Source organism: Octodon degus, unplaced genomic scaffold, assembly GCF_000260255.1.
Source record: "Octodon degus isolate 3935 unplaced genomic scaffold, OctDeg1.0 scaffold00194, whole genome shotgun sequence".
NCBI lineage: Eukaryota > Metazoa > Chordata > Mammalia > Rodentia > Octodontidae > Octodon > Octodon degus.
The window spans coordinates 580,320-595,234 of record NW_004524770.1 but is presented as its reverse complement, the minus strand read 5'-3'; the positions used below and the strand labels follow the sequence as shown (position 1 = coordinate 595,234).

At 57.1% G+C, this 14,915-nt stretch overlaps 2 protein-coding genes across 3 annotated transcripts in view; one reads left to right on the top strand and one right to left on the bottom strand.

Moving 5' to 3' along the window:
* The first annotated feature begins 6 nt into the window (after positions 1–6).
* On the top strand, positions 7–5,735 carry Slc2a4rg (SLC2A4 regulator). The gene is made up of 7 exons (XM_023704283.1): positions 7–163; positions 460–608; positions 1,367–1,476; positions 1,944–2,131; positions 2,208–2,308; positions 2,385–2,843; positions 2,933–5,735. Exons 3-7 carry the CDS (start codon positions 1,401–1,403, stop codon positions 3,042–3,044), a joined length of 936 nt encoding a protein of 311 aa, XP_023560051.1. The 5' UTR covers positions 7–163; positions 460–608; positions 1,367–1,400; the 3' UTR covers positions 3,045–5,735.
* A 450-nt stretch (positions 5,736–6,185) lies between these two features.
* Positions 6,186–14,915, bottom strand: part of Zbtb46 (zinc finger and BTB domain containing 46) — a 61,699-nt gene continuing 52,969 nt past the window's right edge. For both annotated transcript variants that reach the window (XM_023704282.1, XM_004644142.3), the window contains exons 4-5: positions 9,780–9,955; positions 6,186–6,722 (exon numbers count right to left, since the gene is read on the bottom strand). In XM_023704282.1, coding sequence (XP_023560050.1) covers positions 6,345–6,722; positions 9,780–9,955 — 554 coding nt within the window. In that variant the 3' untranslated portion in view covers positions 6,186–6,344. The remainder of the gene's footprint in view (positions 6,723–9,779; positions 9,956–14,915) is intronic.

Below are 14,915 nucleotides of genomic sequence, written 5' to 3'. Positions count from 1 at the left end.
GGCGGCGGGTCGGGCCTGCGCGCGCCCCCCGCCCTACGCCGGTCGGGACTCTGCGGCTGTGGCCGCCCCGGAGCCCCGTGAGCCGAGGGCCGAGGCGCGGTGGCTGGACGCAGAGGGTCCGTGCCAGCGCGCCGCGCCCGTGCCGGTCCCCGCACCGCCGCAGGTACCGGTGGGCGGGAGTGCCGATAAAGTTTCTTTCGCAGCAAAGATGGCGTCGAGGCTGCGCAAACTTTGGGCCCCAAAGGCGTGGCAGTGGGGGGCGGCCGCGTCGACCCGTGCGTGTCTGTGGCTCCGGCCCGGCAGAGCCCGGTGGCCGGGGGACGCTTCCCGCCGCCGGGCCGGGGGCGGGGCAGAGGGCGGGGCCTCGCGTCCGCCAGATCCGGGCGGAATCCCTCCGGCGGAATCGGGGGTGGGCGCTGGGGTCCGGGCGGCGCCCTGCACTGTCTTCCGCATCCGCAGGTCGCGTCCGTGAGTAGCGGCTTTGCGGGCTTGGAGTTCACTCTGCCGCAAGAGCTGCAGGCCGCGAACCCAGGGACTCCAGGCACTTGGGCGGGGAGGGCGGCGGGGCAGCGGACGCCTTCGGCGCAAATCCCCGTGCCAGCGCAAAGGTGAGCCGTGGTGCTGGTGCCCCGGGACGAGAGGGGTGTGTGCACACGTGCGTCAGCGTGTGCAAGGGCGGTGGGTGGGGCAGATTTCTGCCTCCAACCCTTCCGAGGGCAGGTCAGGGTCCAGAACGTGGTTTCTGTCTCCGATGATCCAGCCCTAATGGAGTTGAGCGGAGATCAGTGTATAGAGGGCAGAACAGCACCGGAGCCGGATGGCTGTCAGTTTCTCTGGAGAAAAGACTTCACAGTCGCCTGGACTAACTGACCAGGAATCCTCGGGGTTCCTGCCGCTACTTTCCCACCCCTGTGGTGCCTGACACTTATGGCTGGCTGCACAGCAGGGGCGGCTCGTTCCTGGTCCTCTGAAGCCTGCCTGTGTTTGAAGCCAGGTCCTCCTCTGGCTGCTGTCGACTGCTGACCGCTCCGCCTTCTTAGGCCCCCAGTTGCTGTGGCACAATGTTAATACAGTATATCATGTGGGGAGGGCTTAGACCTCTGCCCAGAAGCAGGATCTGAAGGAGCTACGGGCGAAACAAAGCCCAAGCTATGGAGAGTTCAGGCCTCAGGCAGACCCGGCCCTGTTCCTGGAGATTTTCGGCTCTGTAACCGGAGCTGGGGGTGGGGCCAGGCCTTCTGCCCAGCCAGGAGTGAGGTAGCTTGGTGCTTGCCTGGTGCCCAGGCCTGCACAAATACACTGGGCCAAGGGCGGGCCCTAGAGCTGTTTTCAGGCCCCACCCCACCCTTTCCCCCATCTCCTCCAGAGCCCCCCCAGGAAAAGCTCGGTTGGATGAGGTCATGGCTGCCGCGGCCCTTACAAGCCTATCCACCAGCCCCCTCTGTCTGGAGGCCCCAGCTGCAGCCTCCAGCCCAGGTGAGACTCAGAAATCTATGCTCAGGTAGGGGCAGAGCCCAGGACTGCTGTCCCCCAAGATCTTTCAGCCACCCAGCAACTGTGCTGGGCAAGTGAAGCCCCAAAGCTGCCATGCCATCTTGCACACATAGGTCGTGAGACCTCCTTGTGGAGTGAGTGTCCAGCCACTTGGGGCCTCTTGCTGCAGCGCCCCAATCCTTGAGCTGCCCACCTCCACTGTGAGCAACACTTTCCAGCCACTCTGCTTCCTGGCAGTGCCAAGGACCTCCTGCCTCTTCCTCTATTGGCTGGCTTCTCCCCAACACCCCCTGGCTAGTTCCTCCTTAGCCAGGCCCTCCTCCCCAAGAGGCCTTCTGCCCACCAAGCCCACAGAACAGGTGCCAGCTCAGAATTACACTTGACAGAATCTAGCAGGCAGCAGTTTCCACAGAGCAAGGTGAGGTCCTGAGGGCAGTATGTTCCTGCAGAGCCTGGCCTGGATGCCTGGAAGGAGGGTCTGTCACAGCCACCAGGCAGCTACAGCAGCAGCAATAACAGTGGAGACTGGGGCTGGGACCTGGCCAGTGACCAGTCCTCCCCCCCCACCCCATCACCTCCACTGCCCCCTGAGACAGCCCACTTTCTGTTTGGGGAGCCCACTCTCAGGAAGAGGAAGGTGAGCCTGGGTGTAACCCCAAAGGGTGGGCTGGGGGAGGGCAGCTGCTGCTGACCAGAGGCCCCTGTACCCCCAGAGCTCCGTCCAGGTCATGTTCCAGTGCCTGTGGAAGAGCTGTGGGAAGGTGCTGAGCACAGCATCCGGGATGCAGAGACACATCCGCCTGGTGCACCTGGGGTGCGGTGATGCTGGGGGCTGGGCCCGGGCGGGGCTGGCCAAGCTGTTGCTTCATCCCCATGTACTGTGTCCCTAGCAGCAGACAGGCAGAGCCAGAACAGAGCGACGGTGAGGAGGACTTCTACTACACAGAGCTGGACGTTGGTGTGGACACACTGACTGACGGGCTGTCCAGCCTGACTCCTGCATCCCCCACAGCTGCGATGCCACCGGCCTTCCCCCATCTGGAGCTGCCAGAGCTGCTCAAGCCCCCAGCCCTGCCCAGCCTGCTGCAGCCCCTGGCCCTGGCCCTGGCCCCGCCCCCCCTGCTCAGCTCTGTAGCTCCCCCACAGCTGTGCCACAGTAACCATGCCTACCAGGTGGGTGAGCGCACCGGTGGTAGCTGGGAGCAGGTCTCAGGGCGCTGTGGAGATGAGCAAGGTCCGGGCTGCAGTTCCCCCCAGGACTTCGTGGCACCCATCCACCTGGAGCTGCGGGCCACTGAGGTCCGGGCCTGTGCGCCAGCCTTGCCTTCCAAGCTTGGTGCCAATCTAAGGTGTGTGTGGGTGGAGGGCCTGGGTAGGTAGGTACCAGTGGAAAAGGTCTTAACCAACAATACTGTATGCCTCTTGTGTGTCCCCCTAGGAAGCCCCGTGGTGATGCCAAGAAGTGCAGGAAGGTATATGGCATGGACCACCGGGACCTGTGGTGCACAGCATGCCGCTGGAAGAAAGCCTGCCAGCGGTTCCTGGACTGAGTCCTACCCACTGGTGCTGCTGCCCAGCTCCCACCTCACCCCAGCCCAACTGGACAGCTCTGAGGGTGCCCCTGAGTCCAGGCCTTTTCTGGCTCTAGGGTCTACTATTCTCATTTGGGAGGGGCTGGGGAGTCGTTGGTCCTGGACTCCCAGAGATGTGGGCAGGGTCCTGCCACTCAAAGTGCCTCTGAAGAAACCAGCTTTTTGCACTAAAGCCAAACCATACCGCTGCCCCCTTGGCCCCAGGGGTTCTGCCCTCCTGGATACCCCACAGATCTGTCGAGGACGTCAATGGGCCCAGCTGCAGGGGCCAGTCCGACACGCACTTTGAGGGGTGTCAGCGAGGGAGCTCTCCCACCCGCACAGTGCGATGGCTGGAGGGCCCTGGGGCTGATGTTTTAGCATGTTCGTGAAGCTCAGGTATCTCATGTCTGGGCCCTACCAGGTGAGAAGAATTAAACATTTGGGGTTTTTCCAGAAGCCGAGTCTGCCTCTTGGGGGGAAGAAATGGGATTTGAGTCCTGTGGTGGGCAGGGCTGGTAGGAGGACAGTAACAAGCCACCGGCTGGGACTTGCCCTGGGGCTGCCTTTACCCAGGGTGAGGCCCGGGGAGAGACTGGTCTGAAACACAAGAAGCGCCTGCTTGGAGCAGCAACGTCCTGATTTATTGAAAGGGATCGCTTTGCAAGAATGTTCTATGCTAACCCGTCACAGAAAGGAAACCCGCAGGCAGGCTGGGAGCACACCTAGGCAGACAAGAAACTGCAAGACCCACTAGAGGGGGTGACCTTGACCTGTCCCGTGGCCACAGCAAAGCAGGACGGCAGCCGTGATTGCCCACTGACTGATTACAAAGCCCCCCTCCCCAAATATTAACACATCTTCATACAAACACAGGTTTATAATAATTAATATAAAGTCAGTATAATATAGATTATCCTCAGAAAAGATCAACAGTCTTCAAACACTGCCCTTTTTTGTCAATTCTGGTTTTGTTGACAGGTTGAAAGCATGTTGAAAAAATAAATATTTAAGAAAAGCCCACACAGCAGCCTTACTACAAGTGGCTCTAAAGGGTGGCATATGAAACACAACAGGATCTAAAAAATGAGAGACCACCATTTCAGTATGGCTTTCTGAAGTTGCACGTGTCACAGAATGAGCCAAAGTAAGATTACCTTTCATAATATTGCAAAAAAGTTCCAGTTTTTGTGTTTTTTCAGTTTTCTAAGAAGGAAGATGTGCAAAGTTGAAGCATAGCTGTGTCTTTTTGAGTCAGGTCCCTGTGGAGTCCTGGCAGTGTCCTGGTTCCCCAAACCCAGAGTCCAAATGCACAACCTGGTCAGGATCCAAAGCATAATACAAAAATCACGGTTTCCCTGCCCCTCAGCAACACCCCCATAACTGTATTTTCCACTTTGGTGTTGCAAACACCAAAATACAGATACAAACAAAAAAATACAAAATGTGAAATGTAATCTACACGTTCTTCCTCTTCATAAAAAAATATTTATTAGTTTGAACATTGATTTAAAAAAAGTCACTTAAAAAAAAAAATCACGTGTCCTCCGTGCCTCCTCAGGTGGCCGCGTTCGCCTGGGTCTTGGAGATTCCTCGAGCTTCAATTCACAAACGGGAGCAACAAACCTGCCACACAGCAGACACTTGGGGGTGGGGTGGGGCTGGGACCTCGGGTTCCAGTGCAGCACTGGATCAAGGAGTTGCCTCCGAGGCACTGGCAAGGCAGCCCCAGAAAGGCCAGCAGAGGTGGTGTGGAGGGCTGGGAGAGACATCCTGAGTGCATAGGCAGCAGGGCCTGGGGGTGCGCGCCCGAGACGCCAGGGGGTGGTACAAAATCAGAGACACCGGTAGCAAAGGTGTGGTTTCCAAATGTGTTTTATAAGAAAGTAAGTCTGTTTAGAAAAGGTGTTTAAAAAGCGGGAGGAAAGGTACAAAGTTCAGAAAGCCCTGGAAGGGGGCTTGAGGGGCTCAGCCCCGGACTCCCTCTAAGGGGCAAGCCCTGCAGCAGCCACAGTAGGGGCAGGCAACTGGAGGGCTGCCGGCCCTCTTCGGCTTAAGAACTCGCCCCGAGGAGCTCACAGCTTCCACCGAGGGGCAGCACGCAGCAAAACCCGCACCAGGCCAGCAGGGGTCCTCCAGTACGTGGGAGGAATAGTGGCGGACTTCTTTGAAAAATCCAAAACGGACTCCTCGCAAGGCTCAGGCCCTCTGGGACAGCACCACGCCCACATGGGCCAGCCCTGTCCCCCCAGCAGCGGCAGGTAAGGCAGCTGGCACTCAGGGAATGTCACCAGGGGACTCCTGGGACCTAAGTTATGTTTTGTGGGGTTTTCCTTTTCCCACCTAGACAGAATAGATGTGACACAGTAAAAAAGCTGGTCAAAGCCGTTTGGCTTGTGGTCTGAAAAAAGAAACCGGAACTCTCCGACTGGCGCTGGCGCTCCGCACCCTGCAGCCCTGCACAGCTCGGCGCTCACTCAGGCGGCAGCCCGCGCCGCGCCTGGCCTGCAAGATGGCAGCTCGGGGTCCGTCCTGCAGGCCGAGGGGAGCCGACTCCACAGCACTGAGCTGGCAGCACACAGCGCGCCCGAAAGGGAACCTTCACTCAGGAAAGCACAGAACATGGGGCGAGACCGTTCAAAACGAAAGCAAGAGGACAACACGCTAAAAGAAAAACAACCCCATTACAGTTTCGTCAAGTGAGAAAAATAATGCCGAACAAAATACTTTTCTGTAACTACCTTAATGTCTCTAAAATTTGGTTACCCAGATGGATAGGTGCAAGCAGCGCGCCACAGGTGCAGCGAGGGACACCCACCTGCGGCGTTAGCAGCAGCAAAGGCCGGAGCCTAGCTCCAGCGCGTCCCGGGAAGGGTCAGCAGGAGCCCCGGGCGGAGCCCAGGGTGGACGGGGAGGCCCGGAGCGAGCCGGTGAGGGCCGGCGAGGAGAGGCGCCCGAGGTAGCACCTGGCGCGGGCTCCAGCCGGTTCCGGGTGAGCACCAAAGCCCGGAGGTAAGAGGGTCGCAAGGCTTCTTCCACGTGGGCCTGGATTCCAGAGGCCGCCCAGGGGCACAGGCGCCCGAGGGGAAGGCCCCGGGTGGGACAGGCCTGGTCAGCGCGGCTCGAGGGCGCGCACACTTGGCTCAGGCCTGCCTGGGCAGCCGGAGGACAGGAGGGCTGCTCCAACGCGCCCCGTCGCCGCCGCCCCGGGCCCACGAGGTGCGGTGGACACCGGGCAGAGACGGGCCGAGGGGCCGCGCACGGGGCGGGCGGGGCAGCCTAGGAGATCCAGGCGAAGTCCTTGTCCTGCACGCCCTCCGGGCTGCCGGGTCCCCGCGGAGAGTCCTCGTCGTCCTTGTCGTCCCCCAGCAGCGTGTCCTCTGGCGCCAGGCCAACGTCCTCGTCGTCCTCCCCCAGCTCCTCCTCGCCCTCTGCACGCGGGTCGTCAGGGTCCTCCAGGTAGGGCCCGTCGCCCGTGAACAGCGCCTCGGGAGAGCCCTCGCCACCCCCGTGGTCCAGGGGCGCGGCCACCCCACGGCCCGCGCAGTCGGTGCACACACCGTGGCGGCGCGAGCCGTGCTTGATGCCCACGCTGGCCGCTGACATGAACACGCGGCTGCACACCTTGCACACGTACTTCTTGTCCTTGCTGTGCACCTGCGGGGACAGGGCAGTCAGGGGCTGACGCGGCCGGGCAGGGAGGAGGCACGGTCTCTGGTGGGGCAACGGAGGCAGTTTGTGCAGACCCCCATGGGGCAGAATGATAGGTGGCACCAACAACTGCGGTCACGGAGGCCACAACGTCCCGTCCCGTGTCGTGTCCCCCCACCCCCCGCGCGTGCACTCCTGGAGCCCCCTTCTCCTAGCTGGCCCAGGTCCGATGGGCACCACATACTGTGTCCAGGCTCCAGGAACACTACTCTTTCTGCCTATGCTTCGCTCCCTCCAGACCGCTGCCAGGGCAGGTCCATGATGCAGGAGCCTTTGTGCTGGGCCTGCCATACTCTGGGGCAGAGGGAGCTGGCCTAGCGGCCTGGTGGGGGCAAAGCAGGGAAAGACCCTTGGCTTAGGCCTGGATGCCCAGGCAAGGATAGGGAGACCCCAGCCACAATCAGAAGCTGGGTCCAGCCTGTATCTTGGTGCCAGGAAGCAGAGCAGTGAAGGGCAGCAGGAGAAATGGCAGCCAGACTGGTGAGGCCCCGCCACATGGTCCCCAGACCCAGGCTGTGCCCAGCAGGGAGAGAATCACCCAAAGAACAGCTTCAAGAAGCAAGACCTGAAGTCCTGAGCTCCAGCAGGGGACAAAAGCATACACACCTGGGCCAAGTGGTCAGCTATGGAAGGAGGGTGCCCGGCGCCGGCAGGGACAGGCCGACATGGGTCTGCAAGCACCGTCCCTGCCAGCCTGGGGAGCCCTGGGCCACTGGTACCTGCTGTGTCCCTCAACATACAAGCCCTTGCCTTGTCTTCCAAAGACTTGGGCCAGTAGGCTCACAGTCCCTGGGCCGGGGACCCCAGGTTTCCAGGACTCCAGGGTCCCCTCAGCTCCTCTCTGCCCTGGAGGCACAGCACGACAGGCTGCAGGCTGCACACTGGCTGGGGAACACCGCAGGCTCTGCTCTCTCCCGCTTTGTGCTCCGTTCTCCACTGTGAGCAGCAAACCTGTCCCCAAAGAACTGCACCAGTCCCCGCCAAAAGAAGCCTCCTCCATGTGTGAAGACCTCGGCGAGCAGTCACTGCAGCCCTGGCTGGCACCTTGGGAGTCACCGTTCACTGTCCTTCACCTCCTCAGGACAGCTTCTCCTCTGGAACCTGCCCTTCCTGACCCTTGCCCTGGATTCTTTCATTATCTTGTTTTGCTCTATTTTAAACCTATCTTCTGTTTCCTTCCACATAAAATAAAATAAAACTTCTAGAGCAGTCTCAGGAAGACTTATATTCCCAGTGAGGACCATTAGGCAGGAGCAGCCCAAGAAGGACTGCAGGAGCCAGGGCTCCCTCTGAGGGCCCTGGGGCCTGGGCGCTGTGTGATATTCAGGAAGTGACAGGGCTATCTTAGGGAGCCTCTCGGCAGGACCAGATGGTCAGGCGTCACTTGTCCTGACAGACACATGCTTAGGAAGCAACCAAGGGAAGGATGCTGGTTGCCATGGCAACTACCACCAAGTCCCCAAGGGGTGGTTGCAGAGCCAGGGCTGGCCCACCCCACAGGAAGTGGCCAGCTCTCAGCCACCAGGTCACTATCCCTGGTGACACTGGAGGGCATGCCACGTGCTGAGGAAGAGGTCATAGGTAGAGCCAGCACCAGGCTGTGATACAAGTGGAGGCTTGGCTGAATCAATGGGCTGCGGAGTTGCCCTCTGACACAGAGGGCTCCTCCTTCTCAGTCAGGCACCCCAGAGAAGCTACACACAGACCCTTCTTAGAAAAAGATGAACCCCAAATGACTAAGTGCATTTTTCTAGGTGTTAAGATTCAAGCCCAGCCATAAATTCCAAGGTAAACAAACCAGCAGATGCTACCCAAGGCAGAAAAGGACTTTCATATGTGTCAAGATGCTTTACTGCAACATTAATATAGTTTTGCTTAAGAAAATCCTATTTGCTGGGCATGGTGGCGCACACCTGTAATCCCAGTACTCGGGGAAGCTGAGGCAGGAGGATTGTTACAAGTTCGAGACCAGCCTGGGCTAAAAAGTGAACACGAGACCAGTGTGAGCCGCACAGGGAGACGCTATCTCAAAAAAAAACAAAAGTTTAAGAAAAAAGAAAATCTTATGAGGGGCTGGCCAAATAGCTCAGAGGATTAAAGCACCTGCCTAGGCAGACAGCAGCCGGGGTTCGATCCTTGCATGCCATGCTGGCCCCAGCCCCAGGGCACGATGAGGTGGCGATTGAGACTGGGCATAGTGGTGCACCTGTAATCCCAGCACTTGGGAGGCTGTAAACAGGAGGATCACTGAGTCCGATCTATGCAGTGAGACTCTGTAGACCCAGTCCTAAATAAAAAAAAAAAAAAAAGTAAAAACAAAAATAAAGAAAAAGAGAATCCTACAACCACCACTGCTGAGTCTGTTCAGTCCCTACCAGAGCGAACAGAAAGGTCTGCTTCCCTCTGGGCAGGAAAATCATAGAAATGGGTACATATGTTCCTCCATGGCTTTGTAAATTGGTCTGTGAAACCATCTCTGGTTGACTGAATTAAACAAGAGCAAACACAACTAGAGAAAAAGTTCTAAAGCCTGCCCCCTAGACCTCAGTGGTTCTAAGCGGCTGTGAATCTGTCCTTGGTCTGCCTTTTGTGTGTCCTGGACCCTTCCTGCTCCCAGTGTCCCCACCTCACAGGAGACACACACATGAGATGCAGACCCGCGCAGTGCCCATGCCTGCCTGGCCTTGGTTGTTTATCACCCTCCTAGTAGCCTACTGCTGCCTTTTGAGGGCAAACCTGCCTCCATCCCACAGCTTCACCCTTCAGCGCTTGCTACCCCACAGCTACCACCTGGGGCAGGTGCAGGGCACAGGCTGGCCAACGCCGGGCAAGGCGGCCAGCAGGTGGAAAGTGGTGATGGGTTCTTCTGCACCCAGGCCTGAGTGCAGCCACGGGAGGCTCTGCCGGTGGGTACAGCGCCTCCTGCCTGCCTGCCTCCCCCACAGAGCGGACCCTGCTTCTGGGTGTCCAGGTGCAGCCTGGCCCTGTGCAGCCGGCACTCACCAGCGTGTGCCGCTTCATGTGTTCACGCCGTGTGAACTTCTTCCCGCAGATCTCACACGGGTAGGGCCGCTCCCCCGTGTGTGAGCGCATGTGCCGCTTGAGGATGCACTGGTGCATGGCTGAGAAGCTGCAGTAGGGGCACTTGAACTTCTTCCTGATCACTGTGAATTCATTCACTGAAAAACAGCAGTGGAGGTGTTAGGGTGACAGCAGGGTTTAGCCACCTCATGCACTCCTCCATGACTGTCCACCCACTGCCACAGGGACTCTTCAGCCTGAGCCCTGGGAGAAGGTCACGAAGTGGAGGCCTGTTGAGGCCCCAGGGCCATATCCCAGCAAAGGAGAGCTCAGCCCTGCCAAACTGCACAAGCTAGTTCAATCCTGTCCAGACCTCCCTGTCCCCTCAGACCCCAAGCATGTGCAGGAGTCGCACCAGGTACAAGGACAAGTCAGACACAGCCTCTGGGAGGCAGACACGGGGCCAGATGCGGTGCAGGCACAGAAGACCACAGAGGGGGCAGGAGACACCACCTGCCAGAGAAGCTGCCTGCCAGTTTAATCCGTGCTGTCCTGCCACCACACCTCCTACAGTGTCCTGGGCCAGCCTTAGCAATGTGGCTGACCCAGAGGTGGAGGCCCCCACCAATGCAGGATCTGGAGATGGACCAGTGCAGAGAGCAGCTCAAGGACACTGGCCCTGGACACCTGCAGGTCGTGGCAGTGCCAGGAGACCCCCGGGTCTCCCACGAGCCCTCAACTCACATTCCTGAGCCTGGCAGTCCATGGACAGAAGTTTCAGACCGCTCGGAGCTGACACCAGGCTCCTCCATGGCAAGCCACAGGGACTTCACAGCTTGTCACCAGTCACCAGAGCCACACCAGGTCTCCATGCAAGGTTGAGAACATTGTCCTCTAGGCCCTTTCACCAGAAGTGAACCATTTCCTTACCCTGGGGGGCACCAGCGGGGTGTGGTGTTTTCCTACATGGTCGAAGGGTGAAACCCATCACTCACAGACACTGTGTCTCCATCAAGTCACGTGTGCAAATACATACACATGTATGTCCTTACAGAACCGGAATCCAATGTGTACACTGTACAGAACATAATATTTAACATGGTGCAACCTCTTTGAAATGGCATGTTTTGGTTAGTTTGCTTTGCTTTTTGGTTTTGTGCTAATACAAGGGATTGAAACCAGACCCTACACACTGAACTACATCACCAGTCCTTTTCTTCCTTTTTAGGGGAGGGTTTAGAGGGTGTTCAGGGTCTCACTATACTAGATCAGACTCGTAGTGATCCACCTGTTACAGCCTCCCAAGAGCTGGGATTCCAGGTGCGCACCACCACGCCCAGTCTCAATTGCCGCCTCAGCATGCCCCAGGGGCAGGACAGACACAGCAGGCCCAGGGATGGAACCCCAGGCCCCTGCACCCGCTTACAGGTGCTTTAATCTGCTGAGCTATTTAGTTGGCCCAATTTTTCCATTTTTGAGACAAATTCTTGCTAAATTACTAAGCCGCCCAGGCTGGGCTCAAATTTGGTATTCCCCCTCGGCTCCCCAGAGTGCTGGGATTATGGGCGTGGGCCCAGCTATAATGCAGGGCTTCTGCCCCTGGAGGAGAGTGGGCCGGCCGCCGGGCCCTGGCTGCGGCTTCCTGAGCGGCGCTAGGCCACCCCAGGCCCTGTGCAGGGAGGTTGACCGCACTGGGCCCCCGCAGCTCAGCTGGTACAGCTGTACACCCTCGATGAGCGGCAACTGGAGGTGCGTGGCCTGCAGCGCGGCAGGGACAGCACGGCAGGTGGGCACGTCCAGCGCTGGGTCCGGCGGGCTGCATGCCAGGGCCTAACCTGGTCTTCACCTCCCCTGGCACCCAGGAGACCTGGCCACAGAGCCATTCTCCTCTTTGAAGCCTTCCCACCTCTCTGGATCCTCGGCCTCATGGGTCCTGGGTCCCTTTCTTTCCTTTCAAAGCTGCCACGCTCTCTAAGAAGGGAAGGAAACTCAGGAAATGGGTTTCTACATGATTTTATTTAAAACAACTTTTGGGGGGCCAGGGAGATGGCTCAGTAGGATAAGTGCTTCCCTGGCAAGCTCAAGGGCCTGAGTCCAATTTCCGGTTCCATCAAAAATAAATAAATACATAAATAAAAATAAAAATGAAACAACTTTTGGGAAACATATTCACTGTTTCTATAAACTGTGAAAGTTAGAATTTTGAACTAGCGCTGGGCGTGGTGTCACGTACCTATAATCCCAGCACTCTGGAGACTGAGGCAAGAGGATTGCTGTAAGATAGAAAATAGAGGTCAGTGTGGGATGCGAAGTGAGTTCAAGGCCAGCCTGAACTGCGCAGTAACACCTTGTCTCAAAAAGACTAAAAATAAATGAAATAAAATTTTGAATTACCAGGGAGATAGCTCAGTGGACTAAGCTGCCTTGCTGGCCACCAAAACTGGGTGTGGTGGCACACGCCTGTAACACCAGCACTGGGGAGGCTGAGACAGGAGGATCACTACCATCCGAGATGTGTAGTGAGACCCTGTACCAAATAAAAAAAAGATTACAAAAAAAAATTTTTTTTAATTTTTTATTAATTTGTGTGTGTGTGTGTGTGTGTGTGTCCAGCTCAGCCCACCAGGGGGCGGGGCTGGCTGGCATGTGGTGCTGGGGGATTGAACCGCGGTCCCTGTGCTTTGCTAAGCTTGTTCTAAGTAGGTGCTTTAGACCTCTGAGCCATCTCACCAGCCCCACAAAAAATTTTTTTAATTACCACATATATTAGCCTCTAGTGGTTCATGCCTGCATGCCAAATAATACTTTCATAGGACATTTTTTTTTTCTCTTAAAAAACAATTTAAAGGGGCCAGGGAGATGGCTCAGTAGAATAAGCGCTTGCCTGGCAAGCGCAAAGGTCTGAGTTCAAATCCCTGGTTCCGCAAAAACAAAAACAAAACAATTTAAAGCAGACATGTAGTAAAGAAAGCTTGCTCAAGGTAGAGATGCAGCTGGAGACATTCACCAGCCAGGCATGGTGTGTACCGGTCATCCCAGCTACTTAGGAAGCTGAGGCATGAGGATCACCAGTCAGGGACAGCCTGGGCAAATTAGCAAGACCCAGTCTCAAAATAAAATTTTAAAAGGATTCAGGTAAGGTTCAGCGGTAGTGGTAGAGCACCTGCCTGACATGCGTTAAGGCCCAGTTCAATCCCTCTACTAAAAACCTAAAACCTGTGCATTGGAAGCCACATTCCGGTGACACATTTTGCTCTTTTCCTGTCACAACCACAACAAACATAGTCTGGGTCTTGCAGTGCCGCTCCAGGGAGCTTCCTTTCCGCCTCTCCCGCCTAGAGACACAGCTCATGGGCCAGAACGCTTCCCCAGCTCTCCACCTGCACCTTGGCGCTGCCTTCTCGGCGCTGTCTTCAGGAGACATTTTTGAGATCCTTTAACTATATCTGCAATGACTCTTAACGAGCCAGGTCTGTCACAGGGTCTGGGAGACAGGATGGCTTCGTGGGGGGGGGCGCACAGCCAGCCATGATTTAGCTAATGGCTGGGGCACTGAGGGGAGAAGTCCCAGTGGCCACTGCTAGCTCTGCAAGGTAGCCGGTGCTGCGGTGGGATGCAGCGCCCTGTGCCAGGTGAGGGCGCTGCCTGGGGTGGTACCCAGGCCACCTGCTGTTATTCAAGCAGTTTTTTACAGGGAAACAAACTCCCGGAGCCCATCTCCCCAATGCCTATAGTTCTGCTGTGAGCTGCTGTCTGCATCTTCCAGCGCTTCCAAGGACTAGATGCCTTAGTCTGCAGGTCCCTTGAGTCATGTCTGGGATTCTCAATCCACAGGGTGATGGTGGAGGAGAAGGGCAGCTAGGCCAGGGTAGAGCCCTTGACCTCCGGGCAGAAGAGCCTGGGTTTGAGCCCAGCATCTGGCGAGATGAGGCCCCACACTCTGCCCTCAGGGAGGGATACAGCCTTCCAAGGGCACAGTTCCCAGGCAGGGGAGAGGCTCAGCCCACCCACTCCCTGGCTGTTGCACCCCTGCTTCTCCACAGTGGTTCCCAAGCCTGGGTTCAAGAGCAGCTGAGCATCACAGGGGGGCCGGCAGCTCAGAATGCTAAGAAATTTTTCCTTTCTGGGAGGTGCTGGAAATCAAACTCAGGACCTCCCGTTTTCTAGGCAGCTGTCACATCTCTGAGCTAAATTCCTGGCACCTCTTCCTTTTTCTGATACGTTACCAATGACACTGTGTTGCTGTTAGCATTTTTGTGAATACTACAACCTTTAAAATCAACCTGGGAAAAGAGCAGTTGACAGCAATGAAGTGTGCAGATCATTAGATCCAGTCAGGGCCTCCCTGTGGCCTAAACCTGGAAGCCTTTTGCTGGGAACCCAGTTATTCTCAGGATGAACAAGGCCTCCACAGTGAAAGCTGAGGAACAGACCTGCAGACGCTGCCTGCCCCACCCCACTCTGAGGCAGTGGCCCGGCTGTGCCGCTGGCTCCTGCTCGGGCCCCTCCCAGCCGGCCAGGACCGCAGAACAAGGCCTGGCAGCAGTCACTGCGCCTGGGAACCTCTTCTCTGGGTACAGGAGAGCACATCAGCAATCCCAGTTTCTCAGGAGACTGAGGCCGGAGGGTCACAAATTTGAGAATAGCCTGGGCAATTCAGTGAAGCACTATCTCAAAATAAAGTTAGAAAGTAGGCGTGGTAGAGCTTGCCGGCAACCCCAGCACTCAGGAGGCTAAAGCAGGAGGACTGGGGTAACTTTGAGGCCAGCCTGGGCTACACAGAGAGTTCAAGGCCAACCTGAACTGAAGAAACAACAATAAATAAAGTTTTAAAAGGGTAGGGATGGGGCTGGGGAAATAGCTCAGTAGAATAAGTGCTTACATGGCAGGCGCAGGGTCCTGAGTTCAATCCCTGGTACTGCAAAAAAAAAATGCTAGGGAGGTAGCTCAGTGGTAGAGCATCCATGCGCTCAGCCCCCCAAAGAAAACACCTCTGTCATAATAGTGTCGGAGACTGCAAGAAACTGTCCCTGATGGGGCCAGGGAGTTAGCTCAGTAGAATAAACGCTTGCCTGCAAGCTCAAGGGCCTGAGTTCAATCCCCGTTCTGCCAAAAAAA

Coding starts and splice junctions, on each gene's coding strand:
- Slc2a4rg (XM_023704283.1), top strand. CDS start 1,401: ATGGCTGCCGCGGCCCTTACAAGCCTATCCACCAGCCCCCTCTGTCTG. Junction 2,132..2,207: donor CCACTCTCAGGAAGAGGAAG/GTGAGCCTGGGT, acceptor CTGTACCCCCAG/AGCTCCGTCCAGGTCATGTT. Junction 2,844..2,932: donor AAGCTTGGTGCCAATCTAAG/GTGTGTGTGGGT, acceptor GTGTCCCCCTAG/GAAGCCCCGTGGTGATGCCA.